The 15,017-nt window shown below is 39.4% G+C and overlaps 1 protein-coding gene across 2 annotated transcripts in view; it reads right to left on the bottom strand.

Annotated features, from left to right (window-relative positions):
- Positions 1 to 1,924: 1,924 nt before the first annotated feature.
- The window catches only part of TLN2 (talin 2), a 150,452-nt gene continuing 137,359 nt past the window's right edge, over positions 1,925 to 15,017 (bottom strand). For both annotated transcript variants that reach the window (XM_061347597.1, XM_061347598.1), the window contains 5 exons: positions 11,620 to 11,745; positions 8,769 to 8,831; positions 8,500 to 8,682; positions 5,993 to 6,118; positions 1,925 to 5,065 (listed from right to left, as the gene is read on the bottom strand). In XM_061347597.1, coding sequence (XP_061203581.1) covers positions 4,937 to 5,065; positions 5,993 to 6,118; positions 8,500 to 8,682; positions 8,769 to 8,831; positions 11,620 to 11,745 — 627 coding nt within the window. In that variant the 3' untranslated portion in view covers positions 1,925 to 4,936. The remainder of the gene's footprint in view (positions 5,066 to 5,992; positions 6,119 to 8,499; positions 8,683 to 8,768; positions 8,832 to 11,619; positions 11,746 to 15,017) is intronic.

Genomic DNA, 15,017 nt, shown 5'->3' with positions numbered 1-15,017 from the left:
CATTACCATGCAAGCACAAAGAATTGCCTTCCCTAGAGCCTCAAAGGTAGTGCCTAGGATGTTTTCAACACAATAAAAATTGTGCTGCATGGAAAATAAGACTGGAGCAAAGTTGCCAAATGTTTTCCCCTAGTAGTTGAAAATGCCTATTTTAAAAGATTTTAATGGATATTTAAATAGGTATTTAAACCCAAAACATGCCTCAGGCCTCTATAGTCCCCATTTAAATATTCAGATAACCAATCCTAAAATAGGAGCTTCTTCAATCTTGTTCCTGTCATGGAGAATACACAGAAGAAAGCTATCATATAGTCAGAGACATGATATGTACACCTGGTGATCGAGCCACTTGATAAGCACGCAGAACACCAAAAAGATCTCACTTTGACACAAATGCAGTCATGCCAGAACAGACCCACCTGGCAGCAACACAAAATTAGTTACAGTGCAACTGCTCCAGGGCAAGATTTCCAGCATAGATTCCATATGGAGAAGCAGCCTAACTGTACATACACACACAGCGTTACATTTGACATGGTATAATGTTGACTGAATGGAAACCATAACAAATATAAAAACAAACATAGCCTTCCCCCCCAAAAAACCCAACATCACCAAGCATCCAGCACCCTTGAATATAACTGGTGTTTGACTTTTGTATATACTTACGTGTGATTAACGTGCTTTACTTTTAAGAATACTGAATGCTCACTGACATATATCACAGATTAGGCATTCCTACTTTATACTGCAGAGCTTTAAATAGAACACTTCCTCTGTCACCTGGGAATCCTGCCTCCTTCCTGCCTTGCAGATAGATACAACTTCTGTCTTGCTGTGCTTAAGGAGCAAAATGATCCTTTGCATGACCATGGCAACACAAGCCACAGATACCTACAAGAAGGGGGGGGAAAGAAAGAGAAAAGAATTCCTTCAAGGGCTTATTGTTGGTGAAGACAAGAATAAATCATGTATTTATTCTGTGGCCAGATAAGTACTACACATAATGGTGTGGCAGCAGGGCTGCCAACTCCTTTGGGCCGTTCTTGGGGTTAAAACTTTAACAGGAAGGGAAGACATTAAAGTTAGAGCTTGATAAATGACAGACAATAATCTTTAAGCAAAATGAATCATGGTATGAGATATGAACTGTCATGGATATATCATTTCAACACTGTGATGGAGTAGCAAGGGATGTTGCCTCTTGGGGTGCAGGCACTTCAGCAACAGTCACTCAAAGATCTCTGCTTTGCTTCCTGCTGAATGATGCCCTGTGCCCAAAGACAGAGGTCACACATTAAATGAAGAGTAACTCATGAGCTGGATCTAGTCAGTGCATCTGTCTACCTCCAAACCCATCTATCCAACTCCACTGCAGGTACTATGGTCAGGTGACACAGCGATTTCTAAAACCTGTAACTCACATGACCAAACAGTGTCTGCATTTGATATCATAAACTTTGGGCCACAAAAATGCGTTGTTCCATTAATATCAACAAAACCGACATGTTTAATATATACTAGTGTGAATACGGAAAAGCAGGTTTCAGGAATCATGACAGCGATGGAAAGATAACTCTCTGTTAATCATGATGCACTCACATAAGGACAAAACTTTTTACCAGTTTGGACTGATCAAAAGCAACAACATGCTTGTGAGCTAAACATATCTACATTTAGGAGGTTTTTAGATTATCTATTCATCCCTTCATTAGGACTATTCATCCCTTCATTAGGAATTAAGTAACGACGATGCAGAAAACCAAAGGGAAAGGGGCAGACCAAAGAGGAGCTTCAATTCTTGTTTTAAAACTTTTCTCACTTCAAGACTTCTGATATAGAGAAGTTTAGAAAAATGATCAAATGTTCAAATTATTTCTGCACAGCTGGGGAAACAACACTGGACTATTTGTACACAAACAGCTTTGAGGCATTTTGCTTTTAATTTGCATACAATTCCTTAAAGTGAATTCCACATGAAGAAGGGTGAGATACAACAGAGCTTGTTTGCCATTTCACAAGTTAACAGAACAAAGTAAACATGTCCTTCTTATTACTTAGCTTCCATCCTGTACTCCAATTTGTAACTTCCTATTGCAATTCTCCATGCCAAATAAACGCATGGACTAGTTCCAAACTCCACAGACATTCATGTGTGGACTTCAGTGATCCTGCAAATTATAACAGCAAGAAAAAATTGAAATAGAAAGACTTTACATGAGCTTATATTCTCTTCATGTTCCTCAAACAAAGACCCAACATTCAGAGTAAAAAAATACTTCAGCTGTTCAGCTCAGCTGCTCATCTGACCGTGGTTCCTCTATGGAGCACACAGCTGAGGAGAAAGAAGAACGGTGGCTTTCTGTCAAATAAAAGGGAGCATTAAATCAGAAACAGAGGTCTCGAAATAACTGCTAAAATGGACTTCCCAAACTGCTTATTTGGAACACAGTCCAAGCATGCTCTTTCCTCCTACATACTGACAAAGTTTTCTAGCTATACAACTTCCATACATAGTTGCGTTTGACCAGGCTTTTGGCTTCTTTCAAGCTGACAAACAGCATCCCGATCAAAATATATTACAACAGTATTATATCGATAATAAAATACTGGCATGATGCTAAGGACAGCACCATCTTTCTTCGTGCTTTAATGAGACCAAATAATAGGTTAAACATATGTTAAAAGGGGAGCAGTAAGAAATCTGTATGGCAGATCTTTCTGACATGGGAGCGTGATCCTATCCAGGTAATATAAAAAGAGCCATAAGCTGCGAAGAAGCCAGGCCTCTCAACAGCAGCAGTAACTCCCTATCACTACAGCTGTCTTTAGTTAGGTCTTAGAGCAACAAACACCAATTTAGCCTTGTTTAGCCTGGAAATTTAGAGGCAGACTTTTTTTGCTTGTGTAGGAATTCTTAACATCAAGATCCTGTGACACTGCTCACAGCAAGCTCAGTGAGAAACATCAAACTAATTGTGCTGAAGTGGAAAATGACAGAACTCGGAACTGCAGGTCTCTGATAGTAAGGGTCTGCATATGCACACAAGCCTACACACCACAGCACATCTGTCAATGCCAGTGATTCCATTTGGGATTTGCCAATTCTTTCCTCTCATGATTGTGGAGCCTCCAGCAACTCTACTGAGTTTGAAATATGTCAGTACCAGAGAAGAGACTCTAACAATAAAAATCTTTGTACACTTTAATATTTATTCGTTCTCTAATAATTTTTTTTGCTATATATTTAATACTAGTGTGACAAAATTCCTGGTAATCATATCTCATGCATGTAACTTAAATGAGGAGTTAGCACTATCTAAACTGGTAAACCTACCACTAAGGGTTACTTTTGAGTCTACAAGACAAGTATTTCTGCAACAATGACAACTAGCTGGGTATGCATGTAACATAACAGGCTCAGCTGAATGGACCTAGCAGGTATCTAAATGACAGCACAGCCTTCAGAAGGACTGGAGGGGCAACATCCTTTGACCTAAATAGACTTGACATTATTGTTTAAGAGGGCTTGAGTGAAGTTGGAGGCATGTTGGAAATCGTCAGTAGGAGAGATGGTGTTTCTGTAGTTAGTCAAATAGTTTACCTTTTGCTGGTTAAAGATGCTGTGATTTGTGTTCTTTCTCTGACAGGGTAAGATGTGGTACTCACTCTATCCATATTGCTATTGTTTCGATCGCAACAGAGATATTGAGAGCATACTGTACCTTTCTGCAGCTGAAGAAAAAGACTGATGACTGCTGCTATCCCTTCTCTGCAATTCCTTGGTGAGTACATTTTCATCAATACCAGCTATGGAAACAAACTCCCTAGAGTCTAGATTATTAAAAAGTATATTACAGGAAAAGTCTACTTGTAAATCACTTTCTCTTTGCTCCTACCATATCCACAGGTTTCAAAGCAAGATAAGTATAAACGAAATCATTAAAATAACAAGGGTTGTGATAGTCTGCTGTACTGGGCATTTCCCTTTTTTCACTGACATACATTCTAACAGAAATCCCACAGTACGAACGAGATAACTTCCATTAAAAAAAGCAAAATGCAAGCTATTCAGCCCAATGTTAGAGCATGTGTATGTGTGTATAATACTGTAAAAGTAGTCACACATTAGAGGTATATAATTGAAACAGCATTTTCTTTCATGAACCTGCTATTATTGAGGCAGTGACAAGGTTTCCATTTCTTTGTTTTCCAAGCTCTTTAAAGAATGGCTATTGCCACATTTTGTAAACCTAAATATGGTACAAGCAGAAGCTTGTTGGTATCAGGTAAGGAATAATACCACTAGTGCAAACAGGTGCAGAGACAATTCCTCCAGTTTTGGGATGAACCGGCTATATAACACTGAAAGAGGACAGGCATCTTCAAAGCCACACTCATGCGTGTTTCTCCACCCAGACATACATCATTCTCTGCCTTGGTCTTCTTTTTACAAGAGTAGATGGGGAGAACCACCAGCTTGTGTAACATTTACCATATGAAATACTTCTTGACTGTTTTCCTGTTAATAAGATGAATGTTTTATAACAAGTCAAGGAAGGATAAATACCTCAAGCATCAAGAAAGTGACAGTAATACTGACTTAGTATCTTTAGTAAAAAGTGAAACATTCTCTCCTGAGATATAAGTCAAGGAAGGAGCAGGAACGATGAACCTAACACTGTACCATTATTTGATCATCATGCACCTCAGCTGCCCAGATGAGAAAGAACAAGTGTTTATTGCCCTCTGCTCATCCAAAGCCATGACACACAGTTTATTTAGCTAAGTGCTTGGCATACCAGAATGTTGTCAGAGCAGTTCTCACTGTACTGTCCCCCTTTAGCTTATTTCTTCAAAAGAAAAAAAAAAATCGAAGAAAAAGAAGGAAAAAAAAAAAAAAAAAGGAAAGAAGAGAAGGAAGATCTCAGCAGGTTTAACCCTCATCTTCTCTCAGCTCTGTGGGCAGGAATTTGTATTGCTGTTGGCGAATCTGAGCCAGTTTTTTCCTTGCCTCTTCCAGCTCTCTTTCCTTCTTCAGCATTTCTTCTTGGGCTGCAATGATCTAGAAAACACAAGCGTAAGTTGTGACAGCAAGGAGTACTGTCCATAAAACAAGATTCCTTTCTCTGTGACATCAGGCGCAGGTAGGCCTTGAGCATTCTCCAGAGAAGCACCAATTTTCAGTGACTTCAGCAGGAATTGCTCAAATGTTTCCAGCTTCCAGGAATGGGTGGTCAAGAACACCACCATATTCTCACTTGTGCCTTAAAGAGGACTAAAAAAACTATGAGCATAGTTTTACCATACACCCATGATGGATTTTATAGTGCTCATGGTGGTATGAGGTTTGCACCATGTCTTAACATAATGTTTGAATGACAGTAGAATTGAGCACTCATTACTGCAGGTGTCAACAGTATTGTCCTGCTTCTCAAAAAGCCAAAGGAAAAACAACAGTACTACAGACATGCAGAAATAATACATTTCAATATCTTGTAAGTAGTGACCACAATAGGTGGTGCTCCTCATTCACAACAGGATCCACAAGCTGGTAAAGCCTCAAAGCCTCAGAAGCTATTTTAAAATATTGCTATTATTTCCCCATATTTGTTATGGCCACAGCAATGAAATGTCACCAGTTCTTATCTCTCTGTTTGATAATATACATACAAAAGTAATGTTCCACTCAGATTTGTGAATATTTAAAGTACACAGGAGAAATTTGAAAACAACTCCTAACTTCATCAGAACAAAATAAAAGATACTAGACACCAGTAACTGCTATTACAGTAAATGCTTAGTGAAGAAGCATTAGATATCTTGCAGTCTTGCAGCTGTTATGTCAATGGTTACATAACAGTGAGGTATCAAGTAATTTATTATAGATTTCTACATCTATTTGTCCAGCCTGCAATGCAGCAGACGGACAATCTAACACTATGCTACGTTTCAATGATAGTTTTCCTCTGCTTTACTTTACTGTACTAACCTGAGCAATGCCACCCACAAACTTCGTTTTGACCACAACGTCGTCATCCTCAGCTTTCCCAAATGCTGCTTTTTGGGCAGCCCTGACCAGATTGTCTGATGCTCGCTTGACAGCATTTCCTGCAGCCTTTGAAAAAGACAAAACAAATTGAGCATAAAAATGTATAGGTAACATGGATTCACCTGAGCATCAAAACGGAAAGATCTCTGCCTGACTACACAAGAAAGGTGTGCTTTGTTTTTCTCAGTGAAAAGTGAATGCACCTTGCAAAATCGATGGTACAGAGAGGAATACAATTTCTTTATTTAAACAGCTGGAAGCTGGAAAAACAGAAACAAGATTTCTTTTTTCCCTACAGTTTGCAATAAAACAGGAGAGGAAATCACAGCTTGTTATGCGCAACACTGAGTTTTCTTCTGTCCCTCACCTCCCCTCAGTCTCATTCCGTATTTCCAGCTTCATCTCCCTTTCAACTTTTCTCTCTTCCCACCTGAAATGACCCAAAGGCAGTTTAATTGTAATTTGCTCTGCTCAGTCTGAAGCTCATCCAAAGAGAATGGAAACATTTCTGTAAGTTTTGGCATAGGCTTAGTGCATTCCAAGGAAGTATACATGGAAAATATGGTTCAAATGCCTTCTCCCAAAGCTTGCAGTTGTTTGTAGGGTAGGAAGGAGAAAACTAATAGACTCAAACTCCCACACCTACCTATTGATTAAAGGTATATGAAAGCGTTTGTGCTGGGGGCAAAGCCAGCTGAAAAGCCTCAGTAGTTTTGGCAAATACACCAGTAGAAGTATTTAGTAGACATCATCTCACTGGTTTTGCTATGATAAAGGACATAATTTCCAAGTGCAAACTGCTTTTCCCTTCATTATTCACTTTGACACTAATAGGAAGCTTGATAAAACGGCCAAGTTAAATTTCAATATATGCTTGGGCTTCTTTCCTTTTCACATTCCCTTTCAAATTTTCACAACCAATCTCTGTTTAATAATACCTGCCTGAGTGACTTAGCACCCCAAATTCCCTAGCAGAGCCAACAAAACAGCCTCTAGTACTGGATTTTGTTCCTGTTTCTACTGTTTTTTCTGCATTTAAGATTCATTCAGAAAGATCTTGGCATTTGGATGCTAAAGTGCAGGTTGCATTATAGTCAGAAATATCTTGCAGTTACTGATACAGACCCTTGACAAAATCAGTCTATATGAATCCTCTAGAAAGGACTAAAACCATCTCAACCTTTAGAGATGAAGACGTCCCTGCTCATTGTAGAGGGATGGACTAAATGACCTTTGAAGGTCCTTTCCAATCCAAACTATTCTATGGTTCTTTAACATTGATATGCCACTGTTTTCTGTAGAAACAGATTTTCACACAGTCATGCATCTGTTTATTTTTAACTCCTAAATATTTAACCCATTTCTCTACTTTGAAAAAATAATGAAACCAATTCTTCTTCCTCAGACAGATTAAAGTCATACGTATTTCTGTTGGACTTGATTCTACCCATCCATACATGAACTGTTACACTGAGTGTCCATTAGGAGCATCAGTGCATATAAGAGAAAAGGGCAAATTTCACTGTCAAAGATACTCCAGTATGAAAAAAGGAGCTGAAACAGTTCTCAGGTTCCAGGCTGAGCCTGCAGGACAGGATGTCATGGAAGGCTGTAGCCATTTTTAAAATGAACACCCTTCAACAAGACTTCTGGAGATGTTCTATTTCACCCATCATAACACCCTGTTAATTCAGCAACAGTTCATAGAATCTCAGCATGAAATGGATGTTTAATGTAAAAGGGAACCAGTTTCACATAAAAAAGTTAAACCAGACTTGAGTTGAGACACTGCAGTAGCTTCTGCTCCTGTTTTAGCTTGACACTGATTCTCCATTTTAGAAATGTTCTATCTACAGCTGCTGTCTCTTGACGCCTAGAAACAAAGGAAAGCTGACCATAACCCAGACTGGCACTAAGGCAAGTACTTTGTTGCACATGCACATAATCTTAAAGAGGTCAGGAGGATGCTCATGCGCAACCCAGTGAAGAGTGCTTAACTGTTTGCAGGCTTACTGGGAATCTAACTGAAAGCAGAATAATTGCAGACAAATAAGCTGTACTCAGTTGTTATAAAAATGCACATAGTAAACATTCCCAGCTCATGTATTCCTGTGGCTTACCATGAATATGAATCTATCAATAGTGCACCTAAACCAGGGCTTTGCACAGGCCAGTCAACATTTGCATCTCTCAGTGTCTTGTAAAACTGAAGACTAAAACAAGCAGTAAAGTGAGCTGAAGCTACAGCTGAATAATGACAAATGCACAATCATCCTTGATGAATGAAAGTGCCCCACAAGGGGCAAGAATCCCACAAGGAAGAAAAACTGCACAGAGTGCTGAAAATTCAATATATTATTCCTAAAATCTGGGGTTTGTTCACACAGTGCTAAAACAGCATTCACACTGCACTAATATGGGTTTTCAGTAAGAAAGAACATAATTACCTGCAGCCTCCTCATAGCTTCTGAGTCATGATCAGCCTTCACTTTGCAAGCCACAAGCAACTGGGCTGTAGAAGCTGCCACTTGTTTGGCAGATGAGATGAGCTTCTCCTCACTAGCATGGCCTTGTACTGATGCATTAGCTGCTTCACAGAGATTGCTGGTTGCAGCTGCCACCATTCGGGCCTAGGAGACAGTAAAAAAAGTCACTGTATTCTCACAGGATATTATTTCTTCAGGGGTGGTGCTAGTTTTCCTCAGGAGTTACTCACAGCAGAAATAAGTCCCTGAGACCACTGTCCATCATCAGCTGCGTTTGCAGGGATTGCTCCAACCTGAAAAACAGTTCATAGATATCTCACAATGAAACAGAACATACGATTGCTTTGTCTCAGATTTAGACAAACAGTAATCCATGAAAAAAGGAAACACCTGCACTGTGACTGTGCCTAGTGCATACAGGAGCGGAAAATCCAGCTGAAAGTTAGTTGTCAAAGTGTGCTTCCAGCACATGTCTGCCTGCTCATGTAGTGCCAGCTTGCTATGCTGCTTGAAATGCCCCTTGGAACATGAGTAGAAGCCCCACAGTAATGGCTGTTGCAGCTGAGACGTTGGCCTAAGCAACAATAGCAGCAGATCCCAATCTCCTGATCTTTAAAAGACTTTATTTCTGTCTCCACAACACATTCAGATTTACATCATTCAGACTTACATCATTCATCAGACTCTTCTGATTCTGGTACTATTGGAACATACAAACCAGAAAACACAGGGAAGGCCCCTAACTGCCATTGAACCTAATAATGGCATTTGAGGAAAGCAGCCTATTTTTCTGCATGGCTAATCCACTGAAGTGCTCTTAACATCAGCAGTACAGGCAACAACAAGTTGTTAGATACAAGTAATGAAAGAACATTCTACACACAGTTGGTTGCCAGCCCCCCACTCCCAGATGCCGGGGCTGGGAGGTTTTGTGAGAGGAGCTGGAAGGTGTGGAATGTAAACAGGGTCCAAAACTTTGTGTATTTTTAAGAAAATGGAAACAAGGATTTGTACATAATGAGGATCCCAAGGACTTGAATTGAATTCTTACGTGTAGCATCAGCATAAACAGAAGGTGTGCTCTCTCATAGCTATGGTGACACATCATTCCAAATCGGAAAGGTCAATGAGGAATAGTCAGTTGTCAGAGCAAGTGTGTTTACTAGTACCATTTGCTGTTTGGTACTGAAGCGCTGGATGTGAAACAGCTCAAACTTGTCCTTCCTGCCCACATGCCAGCTGTATGTTGCTGGGAGGAGCCCATACCACACATCTTAGAAGGCTACTTACAAAAACAAAACATTTCCCCAATATCAATTACAAATCTTCCCACCAGGAAGGTTGGAGCCATTCACTATGGACAAGAGTTTGGTCAGTGCTGTTAGCACTACCTATACTTCTGGCAGGCCAGGAGGTACAGGTTACCACAGCAGTCAGAGACCCTATAGTGATGATTACCTAAGCACCTGTAATGAGCAAAGAAGAAAAATGGGTTAGGGCTTCATTATTTCAAAAGTATCTTAATGGCTTTATTTACTGGTGAGAAGTATCATAATGTGAGGATGTGCCACATTGATTTTGGTGGGGATTAATTTCTTCCTTTAAGGACCACAGTATTATTTCATATCCTTTAAGCAGGCAAGAAACTATCAGTAAAAGCCATTTGCTTTAAAAATTCCTGATCTTTTAGCAAATTACTACAGAAAAGTGACAGATAAAGCAAATCAGCTAAATTCAGTAAAGCAGGTGCAACAGATCTGCTAATAGGGCATTATATTTGACAGGTGTGCTTCTATTGGAACAGCAAGATAAAGCTTTCCTTAGATTACAGTGGTTTTAGCAAATATCTGAACTTGGGTGGAACAGGATGCAAGTGCCATTAACCTCAATCTGAAAGACACAAATAGAAACGTATCTGTGGGAGCAAAGAAGCCAAAACCTGCAGGAGATTCAGGGCTGGTACCAGGTATGTTCTCTATTATTCTCTATAACTTTGCAGTGGTGGTGGTGAGGAAAGTAAAGCAAGCTGTATGTCGTAATGAAACTAAGTAAGAACAGGTCTCACCACATAAATACACTGCACAATAATCTAAGCAAAGCAGGTAAGTAAAAATTCTCTTTTTGGGGCTGTCTCCAGAGTCAGATTTTTATTACATTAACATCTCGCTTTATGCAGTACTGGTAAGTTCCATAGCTACAGCTTACAGTGGGTCTTTTCACACAGTTACATCACTGTTGTTCTGCAACACATGCTCTGTGCTCCTGCTGGAACTAACAACACAAGCTCTTCAGAAATTCTAGCTGAAGCAGAGAGCATTGCACTTCTGCGACAGGATCCATGGTCCAGTCTGCCCAGAACAAAGAAGTGGATGAAATTGGAAACCATTACTATATAACAACAATGATCCTCGAACAAATTGTTCTCACAGGAAACATACATATTTGCTATTCAGATTTTAAATTTCAAAGTATATTAACTGGGAATAAAACCAGTGATAGATAGGAAATTGATTACAAAGCTCTCAATCCTGACCAGATGAAAAGGACAATGTGTTACAAGCACTCTTTCCATTGGTCCCAACAACAATAACAAGCACATCCACTTAAACACACTGCACTTGCACACAGGCCTGTGTTCTCACTGAATCAGACAACAAACACCAAGGACACAATTAGTGAAACCCTTTCTATTCTGGTCCAGAATGATGTTGTATACAGTGACATTTGGTTTTGGATCCCCAGGCTGTTTTGTGGGACTGTACACTACTAGCACGAATGACAGAGCTTCAGAAAATGAAAAAAAACCAAACCCACAAACACAAAACCTCCCCACAGCAGAAAGAGCTGAAAAGCCAAACACTTCATGACACTTGCAAGGTCTAAATAAACATAATTGTGTTTTCCCTCAATGGAACCAGGCCTGGGCCATGCACTGTGATGAGCAATAAAAATACTGACATTTTCATTAGTCTTTCCCAGGTCTTTTCCTTGTGTTTTAGCAGAGGGGAGTTAAGAGGCTAGATTCAATTCTGATGCTTTCTCCATCACCCACCACTGTTGCTGCTTGTCCTGTTTACCCACCTTTCCCTGTGCCACCAGTTCTCTCTGGGCTGCTGAAGCTGACTTCACAAGGGCGCTGGTAGCAGCTGCAATGGATTTAGCTGCTTCCAGGATCTGTTCTTCAAAATCCAGACTCTCATCTGCTTGCTATAACCAAGAAGAAACAATGTCACACATTATTCACCTGAATGCACTTGTATTTTCAAGACTGAGGACAAACACAAAGTGAAGCAAGATGATTTTGAAACACACCAGTAAATTCACTAAGACCTACAACATGATTTTGTGCAAAGGAATTTCCTGTGGACTGAAGCTGAGAGTCAACAAAAGTGAATTTAAATATTAGGTTGCCCTGTGGCAAATTGAAGTATCACACAAGATACTTATAGAATTACCTTCAGCTTTCTAACACATGGCCTCCACTAGGGCTACTCAAAACTACATTTGGAGAAGTCCAGGTCTGAAAAGAAATTCTTGGTTTTCCCTAGCAAGATGACTTTTGTAGTGCTATCATACTGGCTTTCAGGACTGCTAAACTAAGTAGAGCATTTCCTAAATAGTTCAAGACTTCAAGCAATAAAAAAGAACAGTGAGAAATGTATATTGTCTCATACACCTGTACTAAGAAATGTAAAGTAGATGCAAGCAAGTCATAGAGTCAACAGCTTTTAGTAACAGCAGTCATTTCACAGAAAGCAGCATTGTGAAGCAGTCCAGTTTAGTCATCTTGGAGATAGGAAGTTCCAAAGGTCCGTCTGGAACACTTCAGTCATCCAAATGTGTCTTTCAACAAACATACGCAACTAGAGACATCAGCTGCTCCTAATGAGGTTTCTTACTACTTAAAACACAAATCTGTTGTTCCATAAAACAACTTCGACTTCCTAATCACTTAAGCAAATACTGAGAACATCCATCCATTTAAGCATGCTTACTAGCTTCAAACAGTTAACCAAATAGAGACAAATGGTTCTTCTTAAACAGAACCAGGCCTGGGCCATGTATTCTGGTTGGTTTTTATACAAAGTAAACCAACAGAATGTAATTTGTTTGTGATCAAATTGTAAGTCTGCCAGAATCCAATGCAGTACGATGAATAGGGCTAGTGGATACAATACCAGAACAGACCACCTTGTGAGACATGAGGCTTTTGAAATACAGGTTAATTCCAACTTATGAACCACGGCATTCCTGTGTCAAATAACTAACTCTAAGAACACTGGCCAAGTGCCCAGAACACTGGCCACTTCATTTGCAAGTCTAAGTGCATCCATCATAGTTTGAGTCTTAGTTCTCCTCCTACTGCACTCTGATGAAATAGTAGTCAATTATAAAATAATAAAAGATAATGATGAGTAATTATAAACTATTACAAAATGGAACACTGAGCAGTGTTCAGCCCTACCACTTCACCTAACTGCCACATAACTGAAAGTCCAGGAGATGAAACTGTAGCATCCACTGACACCAGAAAAACTGAGTCATCTGAAATAAACACTGATGTGTAGGTGAACTTGTTTGGCACTTTAAAGATTTTCTTTAAAGATTTTTATTTGGAAAACCCCACCTAATTCAAGGAAAAATGTTTGTTTTGCCTTGCTCTTGGGCTAAGCTCATCAACTGAAGCATATGCCTCTGCAAAAAGAGTGTAAGGAATTGCTTTAAGTGCACAAGTCACGTTCCATGTGAATTTTTGGCAATGCTTGCAATGTCATATCACAACCATTATTACACCTAAGTGGTAATTACATTGGTCCTGAATTTATGCAACAGACATCAAGTCTTACTTACAAAACTCTTCTTCAATCACAGCATCACAAAACCAAAACGGAATTCAGTATAGTCAGAAAAAGATTTTTTTTCATTATTAAAATAGATCTGGTTTTGACTTTGATTTAAGTTGACTAAAGACATAAACTGAAGTATCAACAAAAGCATCACTGGACCATAGTACATTTAACAGACAATTACTGCACTTCTACTTTCAACAGACTGTTACTACACTTTTATATTATTCCAAGGCTCCTGTTATACTTAATTACTTAAATTAATTACAAATTAAGAATTTAAGTGAGCACTTAAATTCTTATTTCCAACACACCAAAATGTATGATGTGTAGTATTCTTTCTAGGTCAGCACTGTCAGAAATTCAGACTTGAGTGAGCATTTCAGTGTCTGCTTCCTTATCATAAAGGAGGTGTCATTCTTTTGTCCAGTTAATAAAGTGCTCATGGCCATGCTCTGATCTATGAGGCAGATGGGTTTGTGCCCCATTTGTTACAGAACAGCCACCAAAAAGCTGAAAGTTGTTGGAACTCAGTTCAGCAGAGTGAGCAGATTAAGTATTCCACACAAGCGCTAAGCAAAAATGACTACTTTCCAAGGGAATGCAGAGAAATCAGATCTTGCATTACTGAGAATGCTGTTATAAAATTGCTGGATTAACTTCCACCATGGAGCAGCAGGTAAAGCTCAGCAGGAAAACAGAAAGATAAACCCTAGTATCTCATTAGGAAACAGATTATGGGTTTTTTCCCCCATGTACCAAATGAAATTTTTCCCATTATATTGGAATCTGGGAGCAGAGAGACAAGACACTACAGCCTGAGTTTCTCAGACTTCCAAATCCCACATTTACGGTCATCTCACAATTTCTTTAATTTCAGTTAATTTCATGTTCTATTGACAGTTGATCTCTTCTGTGGATAATTTATTTTGGAAGCAGTCTTACACAGCACACAAGCTGTGGAACTTCTCTTGAGTTTCCATCTTTTCTAATAAATCCCTATTTTCTAGTCCTTCCCTACAGTCTTCCTGTCAGCATTCTCAGGTACAACGTATCTAAGGGTTGAATCCTCATGTGTGAAATAGGGAAGATGGCAGGAGGCTTGGACAGTGCTGTGGGTATGTTTACCTGTCTGTACTCTCCAAAAAGCACTCCTCAGCAACAGGACATGTAGCACTCCAAGACCAAACACAGCAAAATGCCCTACAGGAGAAGTAATCCTTCTACTCACTGACATTACTGAACAGTGTGTTCCTGAGTTGTTTGAAGTTCACACTCCTCAACAGTACCCTCAACACATGTAGACTCACAGTCTTCACGAGCCAAGTTAGGAACAATAATGTGATTCATGGCAGAACATTTCACCTTGCAGGATTTTAGTTACTTGAGGGGGTACTTGGGCTTCTTTAGAAAACCAGATTGGTAAGACAAGTGACAAGTTTCTCCTTCTTCAAGTAGCCCCTATGAAGATCAGCATCTCATTTCCCACAGGCTTAAAAACTAACAAGCTGATATTGACTAAGTACAAGTTTAAATGGATCAGAAAATGAAGTCACCAGAACAGACAAACAAAACTAGTCTGCAGCATGAAATAGCCTGAAAATGTTGACTACATCATTTAAAAAATATATC

This window comes from Neopsephotus bourkii, unplaced genomic scaffold, assembly GCF_033783945.1.
Source record: "Neopsephotus bourkii isolate Nb327-2 ecotype Australia unplaced genomic scaffold, CSIRO-AGI_Nbou_v1 NB_318, whole genome shotgun sequence".
In the NCBI taxonomy this organism is placed as follows: domain Eukaryota; kingdom Metazoa; phylum Chordata; class Aves; order Psittaciformes; family Psittacidae; genus Neopsephotus; species Neopsephotus bourkii.
The sequence above is the reverse complement of the archived record's forward strand: the minus strand, read 5'-3'. Positions and strand labels throughout refer to the sequence as shown.